The sequence below is a fragment of the Ixodes scapularis genome, unplaced genomic scaffold (genome assembly GCF_016920785.2).
Source record: "Ixodes scapularis isolate PalLabHiFi unplaced genomic scaffold, ASM1692078v2 PGA_scaffold3__209_contigs__length_174095766, whole genome shotgun sequence".
Taxonomy (NCBI): Eukaryota; Metazoa; Arthropoda; class Arachnida; order Ixodida; family Ixodidae; genus Ixodes; species Ixodes scapularis.
In genome coordinates this window covers 134,307,876-134,335,386 of record NW_024609868.1, presented here as the reverse complement: position 1 = coordinate 134,335,386, position 27,511 = coordinate 134,307,876, and the positions used below count along the sequence as shown (strand labels likewise).

At 47.4% G+C, this 27,511-nt stretch overlaps 1 protein-coding gene across 1 annotated transcript in view; it reads left to right on the top strand.

Annotated features, from left to right (window-relative positions):
- Positions 1 to 27,511, top strand: part of LOC8052318 (protein GPR108) — a 142,777-nt gene that overhangs the window by 84,805 nt on the left and 30,461 nt on the right. Inside the window, exons 14-17 of the mRNA XM_040222197.3 lie at positions 1,696 to 1,799; positions 4,259 to 4,413; positions 18,500 to 18,668; positions 20,704 to 20,937. Coding sequence (XP_040078131.1) covers positions 1,696 to 1,799; positions 4,259 to 4,413; positions 18,500 to 18,668; positions 20,704 to 20,937 — 662 coding nt within the window. The remainder of the gene's footprint in view (positions 1 to 1,695; positions 1,800 to 4,258; positions 4,414 to 18,499; positions 18,669 to 20,703; positions 20,938 to 27,511) is intronic.

Genomic DNA, 27,511 nt, shown 5'->3' with positions numbered 1-27,511 from the left:
GTGGCACGCAGAACTGCATGTTTTAGAAATTGACTCTCATCACAATGTCAGGTATGTCAATAACCTCTTGGGTCTCGAAAGCTACCATCCTCGTCCATAAGAACTACAAGATTTAAGCAAGTAGGAGAAAAATGGGAACCCAATTGGATTTACTGATATTTAATTACTATCAAGAGCAGTGAAAAAAATGACTGGGCGTCCGTGAAACACAATTGCCCGTGGTCGCAAAATAAACCTGGCGAAAGCGCACTTTGACCACGCGCACGACAGCAACGCTCGACGCCGTCGCTGTCAGAAAATCCAGCATATTTGACCGACCTCCTGGTCGCAGACGATAACAAATCTGTAACGCGAGACGACGCATTTGGTTCTCGCATAGTCGATAAAATACGTAAATTGCCACAAATAAGTGAGATCTCTAATCTAATACATATGAGCGTTTTCCTCCAGCTGCCTGATACACAAATGCTGGTCGTCACCGTGTACACTCTAAATGGGACTGAGTTCGCTTACGTCCGAAATGCGGATTCAGCCAGTCATGGCAAACGATGGAAGGATCCCGGCCAATGACGAAGCTTAAAATAGGATTAATCAAAGCAAAAAAGAAGGTTAGATGCATACTGGGGAAATGAGCATGATATTTCAGTTCCTGACTGTAAAATTAAACAAGATGCAATTTATTTGGCGTTTATTTTTACTACAAGATGGCGGGAGTACAGAAAGACCCTCCAAAATGTGGCTGAACATTAAACTTTGAATTCCCCCTCCTCCCCAATCAAAATCTCTCTTCATATCGCATCGTTCAAATCTAGTCGCGATCTAAGCTTCGTGATTCGCTAAGAACTCACTATAGTTTTTCTCGATTGACTGTGTCCGTGTTTAGCAGAAAATTGAGCCACCCAGAATTCTTTTAGAATGCACCTCACATTCACAAGACTCGGCACCGTGAACCCCCAGTTACCATTCCTCTAAAAATCAAATAGTTGCTTGGTTCATTTGCGCTAGTTTATTTAAATAAAAATGTAGCAATTAGCCTAGCAACTTACTTTACTATACAAATGCCGTTCAAAGTTGACCGTGAATTCTATTCCTACAGAAGCAATTAGGAATCCGACAAGCACGAAACAATGCCTGTGTTTGAAGGCTTTCCTATTGCACGTCTGGCACTACTGCCCTTCCTTCGGCAGCTTTCCGAGTCTTTTAGCGTAGAAATAACTGAACTGCGTAACTACTGTCGGATGAACGTGGCCGTGCAATATCTTCGTGACCGGCTGTCGTCCTTCACCAAACTGTTGACCTTATTCGCACTGTATATTATTTGTTCCCCATACTGTGCTGCAAACTTTTAAAAATGTTCTAGATGTAGCTTTTTTTTCACACAAAAAAAAGGAAGAACTGGTTATGCACCACAGATCCACCACTGCAGAATCAGCTCTCACCGCCATAAGAGCTAGAACTGCCGCGGATGCGTGCATTACGCGAGATATCAAAGAAGGCTTATGTTGATGTCCTCTACAATTTTCTTCATGCAGCACTTATTCAGCGATTTCATATGAACAAGAGTAGCGGATAATCTTTAACGACACTCGTAGATTCCCATTTCTCGGTTAGCGACATAGTGCCTGCGCGTGCGGACATCACTGAGGTGTCCATTGTGGCACCAACTCAATAGCTGAAACAAATATCTCTTTCTAGTGGGATCTGGTGTGCAGCAACGACTGGCAGCGCTCCTTGATGCAGAGCGTCGTCTTCCTCGGCTCCCTCGTGGGAGCACTAATCATAGGAAGGCTATCGGACAGGCGAGTCCCACTTCCACTTTTTTAGATAGACTGTAACCTTCTCCCATACGAATACCGTTTATAGCATTGGACGTAGGGGCATAAATATAATCTAGACTTAGAATGGTGTTCGACAAACCGCGTATTCGTTTTCTTTCCTTTTAATATCACCGATTATAAACTGTAAACAAGGGCTGCACTTTTTATCCCAGAAAATGGGCATGATAGTATTACACCTAGAACATTTCTTAGCTATCTGAAGATGATATTATATAATTATGAACGTGGGTGTTCATTCACTTTATTGAATATCAGTTTGAAAAGACAGGTGAGTATGTAATCACAAACGAAGTTTTAAGGTGGATTGTGTAAGCCTTACCGAGGCTAAGGTGCCTTTTATGGCGCGAAGGAGTGAGAGCAAGGATCCCAAGCTTGGTTCTAATGCACGAGTCCAGAAATCGTTAAAAATATACATCTTTAATATTCCACTGATTCCAAGTTTTTAGAACACATTATATGGGAGCTTCGTACTGAGTGTGTTTAACAAAACAAAACACAATGACGACAGGACAGGCGCTATTCTGAATGAACTAACTCGTCCAAACCCAAGTTTTAAAGCTCTATTCGGCGCATTCAATATGACTCGTGGAAATATTCGGTTCTTCCGAGTACCGTCGGACAAAAACAGTTAGTGAATTATTAAAAAATACTCTCACTCTTAGTAACACATTTCCGCAAAAAGGTAATCAAAAATGAAAGACGTTTACAAATCTCTGAAACGCGAAATAAGAGCGCAGCTCTTGAGGACGAGGAGGGGAGGGTACGGAAGGGAGTGTATGCCCCTCCTCTGCTAATCTTCTTCTCCCCCTCCACTCCCCCTCCACTCCTTTTTCTCCCCTCCTTCCCTTCTCCTCCTGCTTTTCTCATCTCCCTCCTTCTTCCATCCTCCTCACCCCTCCTCCTATTCCTTCTCCTCCTCCCCCTCCATACCCTCCCGTTCTCTCACAGTTTCCCCACTAAATTTATCTGAAAAATTGATGCCACGTGACCTCAACAGGAATTCAATTCCCCGCTAAATTTAGCGAAGAATTGAATTGCTGTTGAGGTCATGCGACGTCCATTTTCCCGCGACAACTACCGGAGAAACTGAATTCGTTTATAGGTGACTCGACATTAAGTCATGTGACGTCATTTCTCCCGCTAAATTTACCGGGGAAACAGAATTGGTGTTGAGGTCACGTGACGTCAAATTTCCCACCAAATTTAGCGGGGAATTGAATTGCTGTTGAGATCACGTGACGTCAATTTTTCCGGTAAATCTAGCGGAGACGCTTAATTTGTTCATAGGTGACGTGACACGAAGTAATGTGACGTCATTTTTCCCGCTAATTTTAGCGGTGAATTAACTTGGTGTTGAGGTCTCGTGACGCCGATTTTTGCACTAGATTTATCGCGGTTACGCCGACGCCGACGGCGACGCCAATGCCGCGAAACACTAAAATTAATGCCTACGAGCTGCGCTCTAAGAAAAATCTGAGAGCATTTACGCTATCCCCTAACATATGTCACAGTAATAGCAGCTCGACACTCGCGTAACTCGCCGTCATTGTGACGTCGTTGTTGTTTTCAGCGGCGGCTCCGGACCACGATTCTGAGGATTTTTTGCGCCAGTTTGCTTCCGCTCTCAATTCCACTTCCGTGCCTCATCCGCACTCTGTCCACGATGAGCATCCTCAGCCCGCCGTAACTGGTAGTCGCGTTATTAGGGAGTTTTCGTAGATCGTTTTCAAAGCCCCGCAACGGCGCTCCGCAACTCGCTACGATACCCAGAACTCTACTGTCAAGGCTATCGGCGCGCATGCGCAGCAGCGGCTTCTTTGTTGGGGAGGGCTTAGCGGAGGGGGAAACGCGGTCTACGAAAACTCCATATTCAGGCCGTCTACGAACTTCTCGGGGTCTATGCGGAGAGCAAGTCGTCTGCTTCTTGTGCAAGACTTGCGAGGACGTCAGAACGACGCCGAGCGCTGATTGACTTTGACTGAAAAGATAGGCATCAATGCTAGCTGCCCTGAGGTCTACCCACTATTTTGTTTTCTTTTCAATCAGCCAATAAGGGCTCGGCGCAGTGACATCGCGGCAACCCCGGTTCAAGAAGTAGACAAACTTCCGCTTCGCATACCATATAGCGAGCAGGTTTGTCTGCTTGCTGTATGACATATGCAGGCACAGCGGGGTGTTGACTCAATACCCTGCTGTAAGGCGCTGCACGATGTAATGGCGGTGGAGCTGACGCGAGCCAGGCGGCGCTCCATGGATTTACTATTGTTGACGAACGATGACGTCATCCGTAGGCTTTGTCAACTAGGTGTCTTCTTTCTAAGTCCTTAAGCACTGAAACTGCGTTTTGACCCCTCCCCTCAAGCGGTTTTATGTTTGCTCGTTACAAAGAGCACGCCCTCGGTTCTTTTCCTGGTTGGCAGGTTCGGGCGACGCTTCATGTTCTTCACGGCGACCTTCGTGTACATCGGGTTCGGCTGCGCGGCGGCAGCGTCTCCTTCAGCATCCTGGTACAACAGCCTGCGGTTCTTCGCGTCCGTCTGCATCGCCGGCATTCAGACGACCGCCGCAGCTCTATGTGAGTTCCCCCTTTCCCCCCCCACATACAGATACGCAAAAACAAAATACACTCTTTTGTTGTAGTATAGAACACTTGGCGAGTCCGTGGACTGTAGACACAGCGAAAGAAACGGGTCGCGAAGACGAAGGCACAGAACACGAGAAGGGAAGGCAAACAGCGCTCTTACGTGTCTTACTTGTTTCTTTTCTGTATCTTCACCCTTGTGCGCCGTTTTCCCCATTATGCCTACATTTCTGGTCGCCCGGAAAAGATCAGGAAAAAGACCGTAGTCCTCTCTAGACCGAAACAAGCGTTTAGTGACCCCCTATAAACAACATTAAAATAGTAAAACATCATATCGTATGGAGGCGCTTGCTTGAAGTTAATCAATCTTCAACCGTTACGTGGTTGTACAAGCGCGACGGATTACAACTCATGTATGTAATGGACAACCTTTCTCCCACACGTAGAAGAATATCTACAATTAGATAAGCAAGTGTAGACTCCCCCTATGTTTTATTTGATTTTTTAAAGTTTATGTTTTAACTCTACGAAGTTTTATTTAGACGAATTATGCCTTCGCAGAACTTTTAAATTACGAAAGACTCTATGCTTCTAGAATATCTTGAATATTTATATAGCGCAGAGTCGGTCCCTCTTTTAGACATGACGAACTGGTGCAGCACTGCATAGGAACAATTGAGTCAGTGCGGCACCACCGCTGATCTACGGTGTCTTTAACGAACATCACTCGATAGTTATTACAGAACCGACCGCTTGTGCCGCGCTCTTCCATACAGAAACATGCAAGATCGGGGATCCAACCGACCGAACTGCTAGTCTCTTCGCCAACAGACGCTGCGAAACGTGTCATATTCCGAAACCATGTTTTGTAAGGCACCCGAGATAAGCGCTCAATGTTTCTAACCGAAACAAACAATTGCAATGGAGCTTCAGTAAATTCCAATGACTTAGATGATTGGGCGAGTTGGTGCATCATTACAATAGCTAACGGTGCAACGACACGACTAGAGTAAAACAGGACAGAGAAATACCTGTGCCGACTTATAGCTGCATGCATCTGTTATGCCCGAGTCCAACTAGAACGACAGACAGAAACAAACGACAGCGACAAGCCTTAAACACACGCAGCATGTCTTTGGCAGGCGTTTATCGTCGTTTGGTGCTCGTGAAGTACCTGGACGGCTCTACACGCTACCCCGATAAGTTTTGTATATGGATACACTAGTCTAGGGTGGTGTGCACGCCAAAACAGACTAAGCTCGACTGATTGGACATCGGAATGCACTAGCTGGTGTACTGTGCAGACCAAACATACTAAGTTGGCCTAAGGAGCACACCAGGACACAATGGTCTAATGCGGGTGCACACCAAAACACATAAGGCTGATACAGGTACACAAGAGGACAGATTATGGAAGTCCGGTATTCACACCAGGAAACACCAGAACGCACCACACCGGTCTGTTTCATTATTTTACTTTGTGGAGAAATGAAACAAGATCATGTACAGCCGGAAGCAGAAGTTTGGGGCGCGCGGGAGCGCCAGCCGAAATTCTTGTTGCGCCTTCTGACGGCTCGCGGCCGCTCTCAAGATTCACGCTTTGAGAATGCGCTTCTTTTCGTGCTCGGTTTGATGTCTCGTTTATTCGCTTCCGTCAGACGCACTCTATAGATAACCTGGACCGGCGCAAAGTGCCGCTTTGTCAGCCGTCATGCCGCGCGTCTGCCTCAGCCACCGTGATGGGTGTCGGAGCTCGCACGCGACGGATAACATTTCGCGTGACTTTGCACCGGTTCCTCTCATATCGGGGGCATCGGACGGAATGGAGCTAAAGAAAAAAAAATGACTGCGAACACGAAAGGAAGCGCATGCGCAAGGTGCGTGCCTGGAGAGCGGCAACGCGCCGCGCCGTCAGGAAGCGCTGTCAGTGGGGAGTTTTATAGCCCCTTCCCCTGGCAAATGCCGAGCGCTCCTCTCCAGCGGTCGTCGAGTGGTCGGCCTCCGTGAGCGATCGGTCACGCGATCCATCCCAGTGGCACGCGCTGCGGTGCAAATCGAGCGTAACGCTCCCAGCGCCACCGCTTCCAGAGCGTCTGCTCTCGCTTCTGAACAGTTGCGGTTCCCATTGCTACCTTGCTAAAAGCATAAAGTTCCAGAACTTTATGCTTTCACAAAAAATTGATTGTTTACTACTTGATTAACGGCGACCCCGACGTTAAGACACAATTTATATTTACTTACAGTTATATAAGCCCGATGAAGACCACAAGAAGTACTTGTACGAGCCGTAGGATGCTATTACGCAGTACCAAACACGTATGCCGTAAAGCGATCGTCATCTCCGAAGGCGACTTCCATCTGCGGAGTATTTGGCGTGTTGTCTTCTAAATATTCCAATTACATTAAAGAGACCACAAAACGAGAAAACGACATACCTAGCCCTTCATCCGAATAGGCGTGCACAACGCCTTCGACGTAACGCGGTATCTTGGGCCTCTTCGCTGGCCATCCAAACGACTCGGCAAACACTTCGCCGAGAACGGCTGTCTCGACGTCACTCGAGCTGGAGCTAAGCTGGTATCTTCCTCGCTGTCACTGCGTTTATTATACCTCCTGAAACTAACAGCAACGATGTCATCGCCGCAGTTTGCTTGGGCGAGTCGGTCATGACAAGGGGAACGAAAACAAGCACACCAAGAGAGCCCAACAAAAAAGCCGCGAAACTCCTTCACTCCCCCGCGGGAATGTCGATAACGAAACTGAAACGTTGCGAGAGACGACGACAGATCGTACTCCTCCGAAAAGGGCTGCGCGGAGAACTACTCCGGACCGCTCGACGCGCTCCGCCACTTTTCCACGGAGGATCTACAAGCGGCACACGGAGAGATCGCTCTCATCTCGCGAGGGAAACAAGAATCCGCTCGGCGAGCGCGCGCCGAGCGCTCGCTATTTGCCAGAAGAGGCTATTAGTAGACCGTGTTTCCCGCTCCGCTAGCCCTCCGCTACGAAGAAGCCGCCACTGCGCCTGCGCGCCGATGGCCTTGGCTGTAGAGTTCCGGGTAGCGGAGGGGCTTAGCGGAGCGGGAAACACGGTCTACTAAAACTCGCTATTCTTTTCAGCTGGCGCTCCCGTGCCCCACAAGCTTTTGCCGCCGACTGTACCTGTTATAATTTATTTTGAGAGAAATCACGGCACACTGTGATGGGTGGATTAACACACGCCAGGCATAGCACGATGCTATTGATAGGTACCATATGTCTCGGCTGCATCGCAAACCGACAGATATCGGAATTCTCAATTGCATTGCTCCATAAGTGCGTCAGTCGGCCTCTAGAATATTTTGCGTACTGTTCCCTTGGGCATCACACCACTCAACACAAATCCGATAACGTGGCTTTCTATGCTCAAATTATAGGGGTGAACACACCGCCGCACATTGAAGAATCAGAGAGGGGCGTTATGTACAGCACAGTTATAAAAAATGATGAACGGCACAACCACGGTTTCTTCTGAACGCGAGAGAGGTGGCGACGAATGCGTCAGTGCAAAGCCACCAAAAGAGGCACCAGGTGGGATTTCAAGACTGGGACGACGACTCCGACCCGGACCTTAATGAAAGTGGGTTACACAGCCAACTAAATGCCGGCGAGTAGTTTGAAAACATCGGTAACCTGCTGAAATGATGCAAGTTTTAGAGCAAAAATATTTCACGTCTTTTTTTTTTATTGCCAAGAAGGTTCTATGTGTTCCAGATTCATTAAATAACATTTTCTTCTTGTACAAAAACGTTAGCTTTTATATCCACATATAAAATATTTGGGTCACTTTTATTTGGTTCCCTTTCTCCCTAGAAATTCTGGAGAATAAGTAAACACAATATTTTTTTAAGTGTTTTGCCCCGAAAGAAATACTGTTTACTTGTACAAAACTATTTGTGAATAAACTCAGTGTGTAAATAGTTAATCTGACTTGTGTTAATGCCGTTCAGCTCGAATAAAAGGTTAAGAGGCGCGAACTGAAACAGGACAAAAAACACACGCGTAAGACACAGACAAGCACCAACATCCAACTGATTTAATGTAACACAAAACATTAAATCAGTTGGAAGTTGGTGCTTGTCCGCGTCGTATCGGTTTTTGTTTCGATCAGTTTCAGTTCACTCATTCTAACCTTTTAATCGGTTGTTACCAACTAGCCCCAACCAAAGCTTTATCGTTCGGCTCGTATTGTCGATAAGAAATCGAGGTGGGAATTGTAGTTTTAGAGCGCAGCTCTTAGGCGCCGTTTCCGGCTCGAGCGGCGTCGGCGTCGCCGTCGCCGTCGGCGTAACCGCGCGGTGCATTATGGGTAAATTTTTCCGAAGGAACCCGAGGTCCTCCCGAGGGACCTCGGGTTCCTTCGGGACCCGAGGGACCCGAGGTCCTTCCGAGGTCCTCCCGAAGGACCTCGGGTTCCTTCGGGAGGACCTCGGAAGGACCTCGGGTTCCTTCGGGAGGGCCTCGGGAGGACCTCGGGCTCCTTCGGGAGGACCTCGGGAGGACCTCGGGTTCCTTCGGGAGGACCCAGGGGGGGGGGGGTCACTTGGCGATGACGTCATCAGTGACGATGACGATGACGATGCGGATGCCGATGACGTCATCAGTGACGTCACTGATGACGTCATCAGTGACGATGACGATGGCGATGCGGATGCCAATGACTTCATCGGCATCCGCATCGTCATCGTCATCGTCACTGATGACGTCATCGTCACGTGACCCCCCCCCCCAGGACCTCGGGTTCCTTCGGGAGGACCTCGGAAGCACCTCGGGTTTCTTCGGGAGGACCTCGGAAGGACCTCGGGTTCCTTCGGGAGGACCTCGGAAGGACCTCGGGTTCCTTCGGGAGGACCTCGGGTTCCTTCGGGAGAACCTCGGGTTCCTTCGGGAGGACCTAGGGGGCGGGTTACGTGACCTGGGGGTCACGTGACGATGACGTCATCAGTGATGATGACGATGACGATGTTGATGACGTCATCAGTGACGTCACTGATGACGTCATCAGTCATGATGACGATGGCGATGCGGATGCCAATGACGTAATCGGAATCCGCATCGTCATCGTCATCATGACACCTGCGCTGCCTCGCACACGATTCGCATCGCGTGCAGGTTGGTGCTGATGGTCCGTTTCTTGATGCCGTACACCTGATGCTCTCCGACGACGTCCCGTAGACCCCACTCCAGCCGCTTTGCCAGAATCTTGGCTAGGATTTTATAGTCGCTTGTTAGCAGACTGATGGGCCGGAAATGGTCGACCTTCGGGATACCCTTTGAGTTTTTCTTCTGGATGAGCACCGTTACCGCCTGTCGCATGGATGGTGGCAGCAGTCCTCGCTTCAGTACGTCGGCGTACACGTCTCGTAGGATAGGACACAGCTGGGCTGAGAACGTCTTGTAGAACTGGCTACCGAGCCCGTCCACTCCTGGTGATTTGCGCGGAGCTAATTCCTTGATGGCTTCCTCGACCTCTGATGCCGTTATTTTCCGGTTCATTTGTTTTGGAACCTTTGGGGATATCTTGGGCAGCGCCACTCCAGTCGTTTGGAGAACGCCGTCGTCCTCCACTCTCGTGAACAGGTCGGTGCAGGCCTGCAAAAACGCGTCTTCGATTTCTTCTTGCCGGGTAACCTCGATGTCGCCTACTTGGAGCTTCCCGATCTTGTTGCGTGAAGCGTGCTGGCGTTCCTTTGTCATGAATATTTTGCTCGGCTATTCATCTCTCTCGAGGAACAGCGTTCTGCTTCGGACCATGGCACCGCGGTACTCCTTCTCGAGAACCTCCAGAATATTGCCTTTGCAATCTCGGATATCTTGACTGAAGAGTCCCGGAGAACGATTTTCCTCTCCGATAAGGATTTCCAGGGTCTTCATCAAGCGGCGCTTTTCCGCCCTTTCGCGCGCCGCTTTTTCCTGGCTGTGCCGGAACACTTTGAGCTTGACGTCCTCTTTCAGCTCCTCCCAGGTTACCGCGTTCATGGGCGCACCTCCCGTTTTGCCCTCGAGAAGGTCCTTTATCTGCGTGCGCAGTTGTTCGTCTTCGATGAGGCTTTCGTTTAGCTTCCAGCCACTCCACCAAGAGGACTTCCGGGTTCGCGGCACGGGTCTGCCCAGCGTTACCGTGACCAGAGCGTGGTCCGAGAACGCCAAGGGTAGGACTTCTAACACAGGCGTCATTGCTGGAAATTCTCCCGAGAGGTAAATACGATCCAGTCGAGCATGGCAATTTCCTTGCCAATGCGTGTACGTTGGGTCGGCTGTTTTCTCGTTGTTCTTAGCATCCATCAGGTCGAAATCGCGGAGCAGTTTTCGCAGTTCCAGCTGGCTGACGTCCGCTTTCAGCCGCTTCGAGCAAACCCTCTCGGCCAGCACACAATTAAAATCACCAGCGAGGATCGTTCGACAAGGTGTGTTGAGATACTGGCGAAGATTTTTGAAAAAGTCCCGTCGCTCAGTCGCGTCATTAGGTGCATACGCAGATACAAGCCTGTGAAGCTGTCCGCAGTGCAGCATTTCTGCAGCGCACACCCGTCCGTTCCTGTCTCCCTCCCACTCGGGGCAGATTGCGATGTTTTTCTTCTTGCGAATCATTATCGCCGTTCCTCCACTCTGTCCAAATGCCCTCGACAGGAAGATGACGAAGTGACGATCAAAAAAGCGCGTCAACTCCTCCACTTGACCGTCTGTGGCAATCTTGGTCTCATGAAAAAAAGCGACATCAACCCGCTCGTGCAGAATCGTGTCCAGCACCCATTGCTTTCTTCTTCTCGCCAGAAGACTTACACAATTGAGGGTTGCAAACTTGAGGGGTCGCATATTGTGAAAAAGGGGGTGCTGGTGAAGTCATGCGACGAGGACACTTTCGAGAGATGAGTAGTGAGCAGAAAGAAAAACAAAAAAGAAGTGACCTACGGAGGGGCCGGACGACGTCGCTCTTCCGTCAGGATGCGCGGCTTCGGGTTAAAGCGCTCCTTCCGTGTGGTGTTCTTGTGCCACTTAAACTCGGAGCGTGCTGATGCTTCCCCTGGCCGCATGGTGCACGTTTCACTGGCGTCACTAAGGTCGGAGTTGTCGTCGCTAAAACTGACCTGGTTCGTGTCTTTTGATTCCAGAGCTCGGATGGCCTCTACGTCTTTTGATATAGACATTTGGACGTCGCTCGATATGACAGGGCTGCTGCTCGACGCTTGCGCATGGTCGAATTTTATGGCGTCCCCCTCGGGCTGCAACTGTGGAGGGTGCACTTCTTTCAGTACATCGACCGGGGCCTCTTTCGCACCGACTGTGGCGGAAAACTCAGTTTCGACGTCCCTTGCGGACTCCTCTGCCTCTTCCTCGTCCATGTTGAGGACACCATCTCCATCCGCCACCACTTCCTGCGTCACTGTAGCGTAGGTACGGACGCAGTTGTCTCATTCATGTCCAAAGCGATGGCATTCGTCGCATCGCGGTACACGACACTCTCGTCGAATGTGTCCCGTACCTTTGCAGCGTAGACATAATGGATCACGTTCCGGAATCACGACCAGAACGTTGCCACCAGCAATCCTCAATTGGTGCGGAATGCGTTCTAAAGTGACGCCCTCCTTTAGGCTTAGCCGCACCAGTCTGGTCGTCGACTGGACGCCGGTGAATCCTTCCGCCTTCCATTTTTCACGCGTCAGGTCCTGAACCTTCCCAAAGGGCTCTAGGGCCCTCCTGACGGTTTCGTCTGACGCGTGGAAGGGGAGCCAATGCAGTTTCATGCGGACGTCTGCGTTCTCCGGGTCCACGACGATGCAACGCTTGCCCTTTACCTCCAGTTCCTTGGCGGTGACCAGGCGCAGCTTGGCTTCCTCCGTCTTGAAGGTCACCATCCAGAGATGATTCATTTGGTAGGCGCCGAGCGCCTCGATGTGCCCAATCACACCAAGACGTTCCATCTCGGCCCTGAAATCGCCTATCACGTCACCTCGCAGCAGCACAGAGTTGCGCACAATGGCTCCTGATGGCAGAGGAGGCAGAACAATGCGATCATCCGAGTTAGCCGAAGAAACAGATGAACCGCGGCCGGCGAGGGCCGTTATCGACGCTCCTGAGGAGCTCATGATTCTCCAACCGTAGTGCTCGGAAGCCGGAAGTAGAATACTCGGCCACCGATCCCCAGTGTGTGTGTAGTGCAAGGGTTTCTTCTTGGCACATTCGACGTGGTACGTGTCCTGTGGAACTGAAAGGGATTTTCGGCCTCCTCGCTCCATCGGAAGGACACACAAAAAGGGTGTGTCGTGTTTTAAGATCCGAGTACTGCCGCCAGGAAAGATTCTTCCGAGACTGCCTGAGAGTAGCCTGTGCCTCCGCAAAGGAAAACCCTGCCAATTCACGAAGGTTCTACCATGAGATGAACAAGAGAGCAAGGGATGCCACGGAGTTGTTGTGGCAGAAAATGCGGCCACAACTTCCAAAGAAGAAGGACCTGATGACTCCGCCGACAGGCGGATACACAACATTGGGTGAAGCCGAGATTCCTCCAGAATTTTGCAAGCCGTTAGAGCTGGGTCCCAAGTTCTGCTTCGAGCCGGTCCTAAGCCCTCCCGAGTTGGTGTCTCTGGCCAAGAACGTAGCAGAGAAGGCGATGAAAGGGGACAGGCCAAGGTGCATTTACTAGTGTGCGGAAGTTCTTCATTCACCAAGAAGAAGAGGACAGGTTTGTACAATTACCACTTTGGTGGATTTCATGGTAGACAGTGACCTACGTGTCATGTTATCCGACAAAGAGGGTCAGTTTGTTGTGTTACCAAAGGGCATGTTCAATGAAAAGGCAAACGCGGTCATTGAGAAAAATTTCAGACCGGTCAATGTGGATCTGAAGAAACTTCGAGACAGGGCAAAAGGTCTTTGTGATTGCCTTGCGTTAACCCAGCTGGCGGTGAGAGTAGGAAAAGCGGAGAATGTACACCTGCAAGCGTTTTTCAGCGCCAAAACCCATAAAGAAGGGTGCCCGTTTCGAGCCATTGTCACGGAAAAGGGATCGTGACAAAGGCAGGTGGCCTCCTACCTACAAAAACAGTTATCATCATTGAATATCAAGGACCCTTTTAGGGTTTTCAATTCTTTGAACCTTGTAGAGTACCTCGAAGCAGAGGGTCCAGAGATGAGGCACGCTTGTAGTATAGACGTGGAAGATATTTTTTTACTACTTGCCGCACGACAGATTGCTGGAAGCAGTGAAAGGGTGCATCGAAGCCAATGGAGAACTGGCTTTCAGGAGTTCTAGTGGAGTATCCCTGGAAAGCTTTTTGGAGTTGTTGTTATTTTATCTGCAGTCAATGGTAGTCGGGTGGCAGGAAGGGTGCTACCGGCAAAAGTCGGGTGTGTGTATCGGCTCTTGCGTAGCCCCCGTCTTAAGTGACATTTACCTCGGTGAAGTGGACTGTGGCATTGAAAGAGAGCTAGGCGGCACGAGTGTTATCAAGATAATTCGCTATGTAGATGACTTTTTGGTGTTTTTCAGAAGATCTGGAACATTGGAAGGGTTGGTTGACACAGTGGTGGCGATATTCGAGAAGTGTGGGGGAGGCTTTAGGTTTACCTTTGAGGTCCCAAAAGAAGGGGTACTCCAGTACCTGGACCTTTCCCTGCGCATAGGAGACTCGCGTGTCTGCTGGACCTATCGTCCACGATCCAAGAAAGGCATCCTCAACTGGAGGTCGGCCCACTCGAAGGTTGTGAAGAGGGGCATCGTTACATCTTGTCCGAGCTCAGCGCTTAAAAAATCTTGCCTCCACACTCTGGGGGAGAGCTTTAGGCTACAGACAGACAGACTGAGGAAAGCTGGCTATCCGACGACACTACTTTCAGACGTCGCAAGCAAACTGCTAAAGAAAGTAAAGGGTAGCCAGTCTACACGACGGGATGTGGAACGCAAGCGACCTGTAGTTATCCCGTACTTACACAGGATCTCTCACAATTTAAAAAATGTTGGAAAACGATATGGAATCGCAGTGGTTTTCTCCGCACCACAAAAAATGAGCCAGATCTGCCCCAGAGTTCATGCGAAGGCAGAGGGAATCGCCAGAAACAAGTGTAGCAAGAAGCACGCCAGGCCGTTCGTCCCATGTGCCACGGGAGTAGTCTACAGTATCCCCCTCACGTGATCACGAGGGTCACGTGACCCCCGTGATCACGTGATCTCCCAGGTCACGTGACCCCCGAGGTCACGTGACCCCCCCGCTTCCGAGGTCAACTGATCCCCCCAGTACCGTTCCCTCCTCCTCCTCAAGAGCTGCGCTCAAATTCGGCGTTACAGGGAGTTGTAAACGGCTTTCATTTTAGAGCGCAGCTCTTAGGCGCCCGTTCCCGGCTTGAGCGGCGTCGGCGTCGCCGTCGCCGTCGGCGTAACCAAGGTCACCCCAAGGTCACGCGACCCCCGAGGTCACGCGACCCCCAAAATCACCTGACCCCCCAGGTCACGTGACCCCCAAAGTCACGTGACCCCTGAGGTCACGTGACCCCCCTGAAGTCACGTGACACGCCCCCCCTCCCGAGGTCACATGACCACCCCAGGGTCACGTGACCCCCGCCGAGGTCACGTGACCTCCCCGATGACGCCATCGTCACTGATGACGTCACCGGCATCCGCATCGTCATCGTCGTCATCACTGATGACGTCATCAGTGACGTCACTGACTACCTCACCGGCATCCGCAGCGTCATCGTCATCATCGCTGATGACGTCATCGCCAAGTGACCCCCCCCTGGGTCCTCCCGAAGGAACCCGAGGTCCTCCCGAGGTCCTCCCGAAGGAGCCCGAGGTCCTCCCGAGGCCCTCCCGAAGGAACCCGAGGTCCTTCCGAGGTCCTCCCGAAGGACCTCGGGTTCCTTCGGGAGGACCTTGGGAGGACCTCGGGTTCCTTCGGAAAAATTTACCCATAATGCACCGCGCGGTTACGCCGACGGCGACGGCGACGCCGACGCCGCTCGAGCCGGAAACGGGCGCCTAAGAGCTGCGCTCTAAAACTACAATTCCCACCTCGATTTCTTATCGACAATACGAGCCGAACGATAAAGCTTTGGTTGGGGCTAGTTGGTAACAACCGATTAAAAGGTTAGAATGAGATGCCGGTGACGTCACTGATGACGTCACCGGCATCCGCATCGTCATCGTCATCATCACGAATGACGTCATCAGTGACGTCACTGATGACGTCACCGGCATCCGCTTCGTCATCATCACGGATGACGTCATCAGTGACGTCACTGATGACGTCACCGACATCCGCATTGTCATCGTCATCATCGCTGATGACGTCATCGGAGTCCGCATCGTCATCGTCACTGATGATGTCATGAGTGACGTCACTGATGACATCATCGGCATCGTCACGTGACCCCCAACGTCACGTGACCCCCCCCAGTACCCTTCCCTCCTCCTCCTCCTCAAGAGCTGTGCTCTAATTCGGTGTTACAAGGAGTTGTAAATGGCTTTCACTTTTTTAGAGCGCAGCTCTTAGGGGCCGTTTCCGGCTTGAGCGGCGTCGGCGTCGGCGTCGCCGTCGGCGTAACCGCGCGGTGCATTATGGGAAATGTCCCATAATGCACCGCGCGAGCCCCCCACCGGGGTCACGTGACCTCGTGGGGGGCACGTGACCCCCCCCCCCGAGGTCACGTGACCCCCCGAAGCTACGTGACTCCCCTGAGGTCACGTGACCCCCTCCTCGAGGTCGACCCCCCGATGACGTCATCGTCACTGATGACGTCACCGGCATCCACATCGTCATCGTCATTATCACTGATGACGTCATCATCACTGATGAAGTAATTAGTGACGTCATTGATGACGTCACCGGCATCCACATCGCCATCGTCATCATCACTGATGACGTCACCGGCATCCGCATCGTCATCGTCATCATCACTGATGACGCTACCGACATCCGCATCGTCATCGTCATAATCACTGATGACGTCATCAGTGACGTCACTGATGTCGTCACCGGCATCCGCATCGTCATCGTCATCATCACTGATGACGTCACCGACATTCGCATCGTCATCGTCATCATCACTAGTGAAGTCATCAGTGACGTCACTAATGACGTCATCGGTATCCGCATCGTCATCGTCACTGATGACGTCATCAGTGACGTCAGTGATGACATCATCGGCATTGGGGGTCACGTGACCCCCAAGGTCACGTGACCCCCCCCCTGGTTAGTTGAACCCCCCCAGTACCCTTCCCTCCTCTTCCTCAAGAGCTGCGCTCTAATTCGGCGTTACAGGGAGTTGTAAGCGGCTTTCACTTTTTTCTTTGATGCCCAAGTTTGTGTTTACAGATCTATACAAAATATTGTTTACAATATGTTTTAGGATTATATCAACTCTGTCTTTTTACTCCGAACAATTACCCTACATCGTGATTCCGTACCGTACGATTGATTCCCCTAAAGTTCTAAAAATAGTTCTCTGTAATTTAGTTCTATACAGGCCGAACAATTTATGCTATCACCTTTCGTTACTTTAATTTATCAAGCTAATATAACTCTTTGGTATCGCAATTTGACTAGCCTTGATTAATTCACAGGTGTCATTGGTAGCTCCGTCAGATACTGATATACAAGAAAAAAGTTGCGTACTAGCAGTTGACCTCTAACAGTTGTGTTAAGTGCATAAAATTACGTTGCCTAATACCCTCTCACTCAACACGCGGCGAAGGTTGAAGAACGATTAAATTCGGGCTTGGCTTCCGGGCATGTTAAGGTGGTGGGCGGAGCCGGGCCGGGTAACATAGAAGTTGCTGACCTTGTTTTCGCTCCTCGGCTCGGTTTCAAACACTTGGGCCGTGCTACAGTGGCTAAGTTATCATGACGGCGGACCCGAGCCGGCGTGCAAGAAAGTGGCACGTGCGATGCTCTTCTTTTAACAATTTACGTTCGCCTTTCTTCGACACAAATAGTTTACTTCAAAACACATGCTTCAAAACCTGTAGAGTTCGCTAATATTAACATATTAAAATATACTTTTGAGCTCATACACTGCAGTTGCTGAACTGGGTCGGCGCAGCAGCAGAATTTTCAAATCCGTGCCAAGTGCGCTCTAACAAAAGTACACTAAAGATATATTAACGTGTACTTTCGCTGCAAATAGAATATCAGCGCATACTGAAAATATATTTGAGGTGCACTTCATTCCTCTTCAAATTGTAAAACTTGAATAATTTTGATGTATCACTTTTTGGCAAACGCATTCTCACTTCTTGACATTCAACTTGGTGGAAAACGTGACACCAAAGCTGTAATTTTGTTTAATATTTTTGCCCTTTTAAGTGTATGTCTAGTTCAGAAGTCATCGCCTATGTATAGGGTCCATTAAAATGCTAATTGAAAAAAAATATAAGTATTTTGGTATCACGTCAAAGACTGCGGAAGACGCAAGCGCACGTGCGGGACTTAATATTAAGTAAACTATTCATGACGTTGGAAAAGCCGTTAAGACCTGCCACATTCAGGGTAACTGTATATCTTGCTTGGGGACCAAGCGGGAAAAACCAAATGACTCAATGAGAACCAAGGAAGTCCGCGGTAGCACAGCGTACTCATAATGTCCTTGCGGGAGCGAGATAACTGCAGGTAAGGCTTCAAATGTTGTTTCGAGAGTCACTGGTATAACCCGCTTCCGTGTTGTCGGTCGGGGAAGCGTGGCAGGAGTGTGTTCACACTTGTACGAAGTCGGTGTAACGTGGGTAAATACAAAGTGTAGCGCTAGCGTAGGAAGTCACTCTACTACGTGAGGACATGGGTGCCGTATATGTGACGATGCATCTGAACAGGTCTGTCTCTATGAACCTGGCAGTTGTGGGAAATGTCACTGGTGCCATTCTAAATGCGCGAAACACTCGCACATTTTGTGCTGCCTGAGGGCAACAGATAATCACTCTGACATCACTCCTCCCCATCATCGAGCACCCACAGTTTTTTTTACTCACTGTTAGTATGAGCAATCACCCCACCAGCAATGATTGAATCTTGCTATGAATGACTCCTCCCGACTGACGTGGATGACGCAGTCACGGAGATTGTGGAGCCTCGACACCGTATGCTGCTCAACGTGGGTTTCTCGCTGGGCTTCACGCTGCCGACGCTTCTGCTGCCCGGAGTCGCCTACCTGCTGCACAACTGGAAATTACTCCAACTCGTCGCGGGACTCAGCGGGTTCATCCTTGTGCCCTTCATTTTGTGAGTCCCGTTCCCAAAAGATTCATAACCCAAACGCTGTCTGGTGGACCGAACTTAAAAACTGCGTTTCCTGCTGGTGTCGTTGATGTGAAATCTATTGCTATGGAAAGTGGCTGTAAAAGGTGCAGACCGTAGAGGAAATCAGTGATTTCCCTACACACCCCCTAAGGGGGGGGGGGGGGAGGGTGAACACCCCCTTGTTTTTGTGAAGGCACCCCCTTAATTCGCAACGACTCCTCTATTCTCAGTGCCCCCCCTTACCCCCCCCCCCCCCCCTTAAAAAATTAGACACCCCCTTGATTTTAATTCCTGAGAAAGCCCCTTGATGAACTTAACTTTTCATATCTATACATTGTCGAGCATTAATCACAGAACGTCATTAAAAGTACCTATAAACAAAACATCAATTTCTGTAGAAAAATAATATAAAATATAACAATTTATTTTCTACTGCTATTTATTATAACGGGCAGGATTTTAATTTCAATTATTTCTTGAATCAGACAGCAATTATCGGTACTTTTTGATTTCATCTGTGTCTCTTTTCAACTGGAGAGTGTGACGGACCGGGTTGCAACCCCTTCTTTCATTGACTCAATTAGGCGGGTCATAAAGTACTGACGTCTTTACTAAGTCGTTCCACAATTGTGTTCTTCGTTTCTTTAAACAGTGGCAAGTTAGCCAGTTCCAGTGGCCGCCTGGTGACTTATCTGTAGATAAGAAATATAGCCAGTGCCGTACCACTGATATGCTGGGGTCCTTACGAGCACCACGCAGTATTGTTATACATGATCACACGCGTGTACGATGATAATCCAGAACGAAACGGGCAGTTGTGGGGATTGACAGTCACCCCATATATATATATATATATATACATATATATCCTGACGAATCCGAGTCTCTCGGCGAAACTTTCGATTAAACTTCAGTTGTTTGTTGTTTTTCACCGTGAGTTTTTCACTTCGTTACATATACGCCTTCGGCCCCTTGGCTCCTATATATATATATATATAGGTAAAGTAAGGTAAATATAAAAACAATGAACCGGGAAAAGTTAATAAGTGAAAGATGCGTACTGTCGGAGTTACTAATTCGAAGTTTATTACGACGTTTCGAGCGGGGACCGCTCCCGCTCGAAACGTCGTAATAAACTTCGAATTAGTAACTCCGACAGTACGCATCTTTCACTTATATATATATATATATATATATTTGTAAAGAGTAGGAACACCCTGCTCCGTTGGTCGTCCATATAAAGGGTTTTTCCAAACCAATATTGTTTTATTAAGGGGAGAGGTAAGAAATTGTCTTGTTGAATGTTTATTAAAAGGAACGTGTCAGTGTTCTGTATGTGAAGAACACTTAAACCGTCCTTAATTGGCCTCAAGCATAACGAATATTGAGATTATTTTTCAGTTTGGTGCACGAAGGCTGTAGAAAATTATTTTTAAATTACCGCTCTAGTCCGTCCTTCCCGGAGCGTGGAGTCATAGCCAGAGTTTTCGGAATCTCCGCTCTAGTGCATCTTCAGCGCCTCTTCAATGCCTCTCGTGCGTCCTCAGCGCCTACTATTTTAGAAAAAGTAAGACAAAGACGTCATGACTGGTGTTAGTGCCGGGGCATATACCTGGCAAGCTTACAATTGTACGTGCTACCCACATGATTGACATGCACTTGGCGGTCGAAAAATTCTAGTATGACGGGACGACTGGTTGGAGGTTTTTCGTTCTTTCTCGCGTTTAGTTACATCTTCGGGGGAAAAGAACGTGATATTCGGATTCATGGGATAAAAATACTCTATAATTCCCCTCTAACTCGTTTTTTTCAAGAACCCTTTCAACTTGTCTTTAAGAAGGGAACGTCGGGAAGTAGTAAAATCAAGCACGAGCAAAACTTAAAAATCTGGACCGTCATCCCAGGGTTAGGTAATTTGTAAAACCCTCTAATTTTTGTATAGTTAGCAGCGGGTGCTGTGGACGTCCCTACAGTATCCGGGGTTTTCGGCGTCGCCATTTTGTCTTCAAACACGCAGCGTCGTCCAGGAGTCTCCGCGATGGTTGGTCGCCACCCGGCGAGAAAAGCAGGCTCAGAAGGCCATCGAGAAAATTCTTCGCTTCAACGGGAGACCCGTCCCGGACATGAGGTCTACCATGAGCATGCTGGCAGAGAAGTCAGAAAAGGACGTCCAGCTGACTTCCCATGGTCCTGCAGAGATCCTGAGACACAAGAGGCTCCTCAGGAATGCCATATGTTTGTTCATTATTTGGTGAGAATCTTAATCATATTTAGAGCCCTGGCGTTAACAAACCAAAGGTTTCAGGTTATCGCTAAATTCATATAGTATACCTATATTCTCAATGCGTCTAGTTTATCTCAGCGTGATGAAACATCAGGTTCGAGTACACCAGCAAATATTCAAATACAGCTAAAGGTTTATTATACTAAGACTAAAAGCTGAAGTACGCACACAATGTTAAAGGGGTCATGAAACGATTTTTATACGTTCTCTAAATACTACTTAGAATAACTCCCTAACGCTGATAACTCAATAAACTTGCCTTAGATTTTTTTTTCTAGGCAATATGCAGTCGCCAAATGAATTCGAGAAATGTGAGCGTCATTCGTCCGCTCAACTCGGAGCCAGAACAAGCGGCCACGTGGCATGATGCCTATCCCATGCCTCCAACGTTTATCATAGCCATGCGCTGAGGTTGGAAAAGTAGAAAACGCGTGCCGAGTTCCAGGCAATCTTGGAGTTCGGTTATTCTCATCACCGCAGTGGTTGGACACGAGCCACTAACCAGGTGTTCGCCAAGGCATTGATTGTTACGAGCCAAAGTCGAGTGCTAACGCAGTTCTCGTGTTCAATCCACGAGCCGCGCTCGACCGTCGTCAGGCAGGCGGATTCGATCCCACAATTACGTCATGAAGCTTTGCGAAGGCAAGACTGAAAGAAATAGCCCCCTTTTACTCTTGCAATTTCACCGCGACAAAGGGCTTCTGAATCAGTGGCGGTGTGTGCGAGTATACTTGGGCCAGACTACCCTGTTGGAAAATATCGATGATGGAAAGATGATGGAAAAGGCTCATACAAGCGTAACCGTAATATGGGACATCCTATACAAGCGAAAAGGCAGCTCCAGTATAGTGGATTACGGCGGAACGATACAGGTAGGCGGAACCATACAAGCGTGTCGTATTATGGGATGTCCTATACCGGCGTAGTGGATTATGGCGGAACCACGTAGGCGGACGGAACCATACATGGATAACGTAATATGGGACATCCTATACCAGCGAAAAGGTGATACCGGCATGTTGGAGCCATATGGCTCCAACATGGTGGTTTCGCCTTTTCACTGTTGTACACGGCAATTTAGTTTTAAGCTTTACATATATGTTTAGAAAGGTCGTGAAAGCTAAATTAATGCGATTTGTGCAGGCGAGTTATATGGCCAGGCGTACGTAGTATAGGGACCTAGTCGTAACGATCAGTCAGATAATTAAATACAATTTGTTAATTAACTTTTTAATTAGTGAAAATGAAACTATGGTTTCTATTGGAAACTTGCTGAGTCACTGAAAACCACAAAATCAACTCTTTTTAGAAGGATATAATGCAGGGGTAGCATTTTACGCGTTCTGTAAAAATGCTTTATCTGGACGAGTTTCTAGGTTTCAGTTTCTTATCAGAGCTCATCTTTGCGCCCACGGTCCTGTTCCCCAGGGGCTTAGACGCGCAACACACGTGCGCCTTGCTTCCCTCCATCCTACGAGGGAGGCGAGGGGGCGGCTTCGCACTGCGGCCACCGGGCAGCAGGACCGTAGGTGCAAAGATGCGCTCTGGTAAGAAACCGAAGTCTGGAAACGCGTCCAAATTGACCATTTTTTTAGAACACCATAAAATGCTGCTCTTGTCTTATATCTTCACAAAGAAAATTGATTTAGTGTGTTTTGATGATGCTTAGAAGTTTCTAATTGGAACCATGGGTCTATTTTCACTGATTAAAAATTTCAGGAACATACTATACTTAGAGAGAGGCTGAAGCGGTTTTGTATTTGAGAAAACACTTTTAAATCTTCTTCATTTGACCTCCAGAATCTCAAATATCAAAATTATTTGCCAATTTAATTAATCGAGGCTGCATAGAGTCATTTTTAAAGCGCTTTGAAAGCACTTCCCTAGAGAGCGACGTCACAAGAGCAGCTTTCAAAATCTTTGTTCACGCATCTTCAGCGCCTATGAAAGCTATGCACGCACATGCTATTTTTTAAAGGGGCAGAAAAATGTGTCACGACTGGTGCCAATGCGGGAGAATATACCTAGAAAACTTGCGACTGGACGCGCGGCCCTTAAGCGACACACACTTGGCGGCTGAAAGGTCTTCTTACGATGTCACTATTGGTAGGATGTTTTTTTTGTGTTTTCTCACGTTTAGTTATATCTTTGTGGAAAACGAACGGGATATTCAGATTCGCGGGATAAAACCACGCGAGAATGAACCTCCATCTAGTTTTCTGAAAGAAGTCTGGCACATCTCTGTAATAAGCCGACTGATCATTACAAATTAGCCTTTTATACTATGCCGCCCTGGCCATATAACTCACGTGTACAGACTGCGTAAATGTAGCTTTTACAGCTTTTTTTTTAAAAATCTGTAAAATATACAAAAAAAACACTCTGTAGAATGTCCCCCAATACAATATGATTGTATGCTTCCTTTCTCGCTTGCATTGTTCAAGAAAGACTTGTGGATATCCAGCGTTTCATTGGAATGCCGGATGTCAATGAGTCTCTACATCAGTGAGTGGTTTCAAACAATTATGATGTTTGCACACCAGTAAGCTCTTATCTGAGGCTCACCAGGAGCACTAAGAGCAGAGGCAAAATGTCGTGACCTGGTAAATTTGGTTGCAGGTATTTATTTTTAGAAGAACTGCATGCAGCAAAGCTTAACTTTGCTCAAAAGAAGATAATTAAAAATTCAATACTGAACAATGGTGTCCCTTGAGCTGTCAGACCAAACTCCCACTCTTGTCACTCAGGAGTTCCTAACTTGTGCGTAGAGGATCAGCACAACCCAGATTTGTGCTGCAAGCGCACCTGCAATATAAAAGTTGAAAAAACATGAGATGAAATATGAGACGTTTACAATTCTCTGTAATGAGAAAATACAGTACAGCTCTCGAAGAGGAAGATGGGAGGGTATGCCCCTCCTTCCCCTCCCCTCCTCCTCTTCTGCTCCCTCCGATTTAGGGGGAAATTTCCCCACTAAATTTAGCGGGTTAAGTTTCCCAATAAATTTAGCGCGGAAATTGATGTCACATAACCTCAACACAAATGCAGTTTTTCCGCTAAAAGTAGCGGGGAAAATGACGTCGCATGACCGTGTCACGTCATCCATAAAAACATTCAGTTTCTCAGCTAGACTTAGCGGAAATATTAACGTCACATCACCACAACATTAATTCAATTTCCTGCCAAGTTTAGTTAAACGGTTACGCCGACAGCGACGCCGCGAAACGCGGAAACGGGTGCTAACAGCTGCGCTAAAAACTAAATGCATCAGGTGAAATAAAGTGAACATTAGATATACTGTAAGAAAAAGAAGAGAATCTAAGATACCGTTCTCAGATCCTTCCTTTTGTCCGTTCTCAAATGTTTTGATATCAAGAAATGTTTATCTCTTTATTCATACCCAGAGAACCCGTCCCAGTTTCAGCATGAATGCAATAAATCAATGCAGACTAGACCTAGTAAACTATAATGCACATAAAAATGAATGTTTGCCACATAGTCATGTATCAGTCAGTGGCTCAGATCTCAAAATACATTTGTATTGAGGAACATTCTTGAATAAAACTTCTGGGCTTCGAATTCAACAGTTTGTACTTCCATAAGGAACACTGTATGGCACTGATTTTTTTTGTTTTTTGTGACACATCAGAAACAGCACAACACTGTCATCCTTGCATACCTAACAAGAATTTGTATTTTTTTTTTTTTTTTAGCATGGCATGTGCTATTCTAATGCCCATACAGCCTCCTTTAACAAAATTTCCTTTGTATAGCTTTTTATTGGTTCTTATTTAGCTCGCACGACAGATTCGGTACCTTGAATTCTCACTCGGCATCAACAGTTTTATATATTAATGTAATAGCGAAACACAAGATGTATGGACTTGAGTACGGTTCAACAAGCACAGATGTTGAGAAAAGTACTGAGGAAAACTCAAATGTCAAAATAAAAATAAGCTGGAATGTGGATACAATTATGGACATGGTCATGAATACAGTTAGCAGATTCAATATAAAGAATATGTGTTAGACGCACGCTCAAAGAAACCTGTTGCATCATTATTCATTCAAATTACTTTGCAGAACCCAGCGCTGCAGTCTCAGGTGGAAGTTCGCTGGATGAGTCTACTGAAAATGAGTGTAGACGGAAAAAGCAGTTTGATCTGCGACAATGAGCATTACATAAGTGACATGTCATTATTACTGTTACAGTGCCGAATGTTCCAAACTGTCAGTCGCATCATTCTGTGAATTCCCTCCGTACATTACAGGGTTTGGCTCTTTCGAATGCTTTGCGAGAAAAATGATGAACTGGAAATATCTAGAGTAGTTCTAGAAAAACTATTTCCAGAATCTTATCTCAGCATCGCAAAGAATATAAAAAGTTTCTAAAGACAAGGTTAGTGCAGGAGTTGAATAAACTAAATACTTTGTTTTTCGAAACCATCTTGCCGTAGTAAACGTATGAAGTTCCCCTAGGTAGAGCTAGTCATTACGGATGATTGTGCCCATTGCATACCATAAAAATTTAATTTGCGACCTACAATATTTACAAACTCAATTAACTCTGAATAAGTGGACCACTTGGCATTAAAGATTGGCCTCACCATGACTGTCTGCCAACATCTACATAATAATTTTCATGAACCTATGTATTTCAAGAAAATATTTGGTGCGAGCTGCTTAAAACACAATAGCACTTTTTAACGAGTGCTGATTGTTGGGCAAGTTGGTACGGTACGTTAGAAAACATAATTGCGCTTTGAAGACGGGGACATAGGAAGGACAGACACCACCGAGTGCTAACTTTCAACTGATTTAATTCAAGAACCTCAGCGTAAAAACACACTGCGTCACCGCACCACATCTCAACCAATCCGTGGCCCTGCCACGGACCGCAAGTACGCCAACTCCTTATCCGCCAAGTCAATTGACGCCACACTGACACAACACGTGCCAGAACTATTTATAGCATCAGCCTCCATAATCTCTCTAACAGTCATATCTTTGTGCCTAGCAAGAACAGTAGACAAAGCAAATAATGGTTTGCACTCGCAGTGATGATCTGTCGTGTCACTGTCATGACTGAGGGTGCAAACAATTATTTGCTTCGTCTACTGTTCTTGAGAGGCACAAAGATAGGACTGTTAGCGAGATTATGGAGGCTGACACTATAAATAGTTCCGGCACAAGTTGTGTCAGTATGGCGTCAATTGACTTGGCGGATAAGGAGTTGGCATACTTGCGGTCCGTGGCAGAACGGATTGGTTGAGATGTGGTGCGGTGACAAAGTTCGTTTCTACGCTGAGGTTCTTGAATTAAATCAGTTGAATGTTAGCGCTCTGTTGTGTCTGTCCTTCCTATGTCCCCATCTTCCAAGCGCAATCATGTTTTCTATCACACTTTTTAACACTAATAGAAAGCCTGTAGTGGGCCACAACTTAAGCAGTTTTCACTTCATTAAGAAGAGCAATTACAGATATGTGAACCATGAATATAGGCCTGCACTGAATTTTTTTCTTAAGCTGAACGTGCAAGTTCCTGTTTTTTTATATTTCACATGTCCCGACTGCTGGGTGTGGTAGGGACATAAGATTGATGACACCAACGAAACACAATGATTATTTTAAGAATTTGTTTGGGTAAAGCACGAACAAGGCGATCTGCGGGAAGTTATTTCTGTGACACCGTCGAACCTACATCCGCGGGCTTTAAGTTCACATGTTAATCATGTCTGCAGACTCCTTTTTGTAATTGGAACTCCATCCAACCCAATATTTGAATATGTTTTTTTGCATTTTAGGCTTAGTAGTGCTTTTGCTGTTCTAGTAATAGGTAAGAAAAATGCTTATTTCAAGTGGCATACCTAACACCTGGTGGCACGAGGACTCCCCTGTCGTGACGCTGATCGAAAGTCATAGGCAGGGAGATACTGCGATGCTCTTGTTGCTGGGATTATCTCCCCCATGGTCCTGGCCAGACCACAGAAAAAGATTGAGTCCAAGCTTGTGGCCACTAGGATCTCCAGATCTTGAGGCACCCAAGTAGCTGAAAATAAAAACAAATCACAATCAAGTACTTGGCAGAGCTACATTAGAATGGCTAGCATATTCTTTCGTGATCAGCACATAGATCCTCTTATTTTAGTCACAGTCACCCCCCAGGACAAGGCCACGTAGGCGTTAAAATGATGGGCACCGAATTAAGGCGAATGATCAAATGCATTCATTTAACCCTCTTTCGCCCCAACCTGAGAGACTTCTGTCAAATATTCACATTCAACTGTAAAGACTACAAATAAAACTACTACTGCAATGCAGAGCCGTATAGTCTGTTCTCAAATGTTTTGATTTTAAGAAATGTTTATATCTTTATTCATACCCAGAGAACCCCTCCCAGTTTCAGCATGAATGCAATAAATCAATGCAGACTAGACCTTGTAAACTATAATGCACATGAAAATGAATGTTCGCCACATAGTCATGTATGAGTCAGTGGCTCAGATCTCTAAATACATTTGTATTGAGGAACATTCTTGAAT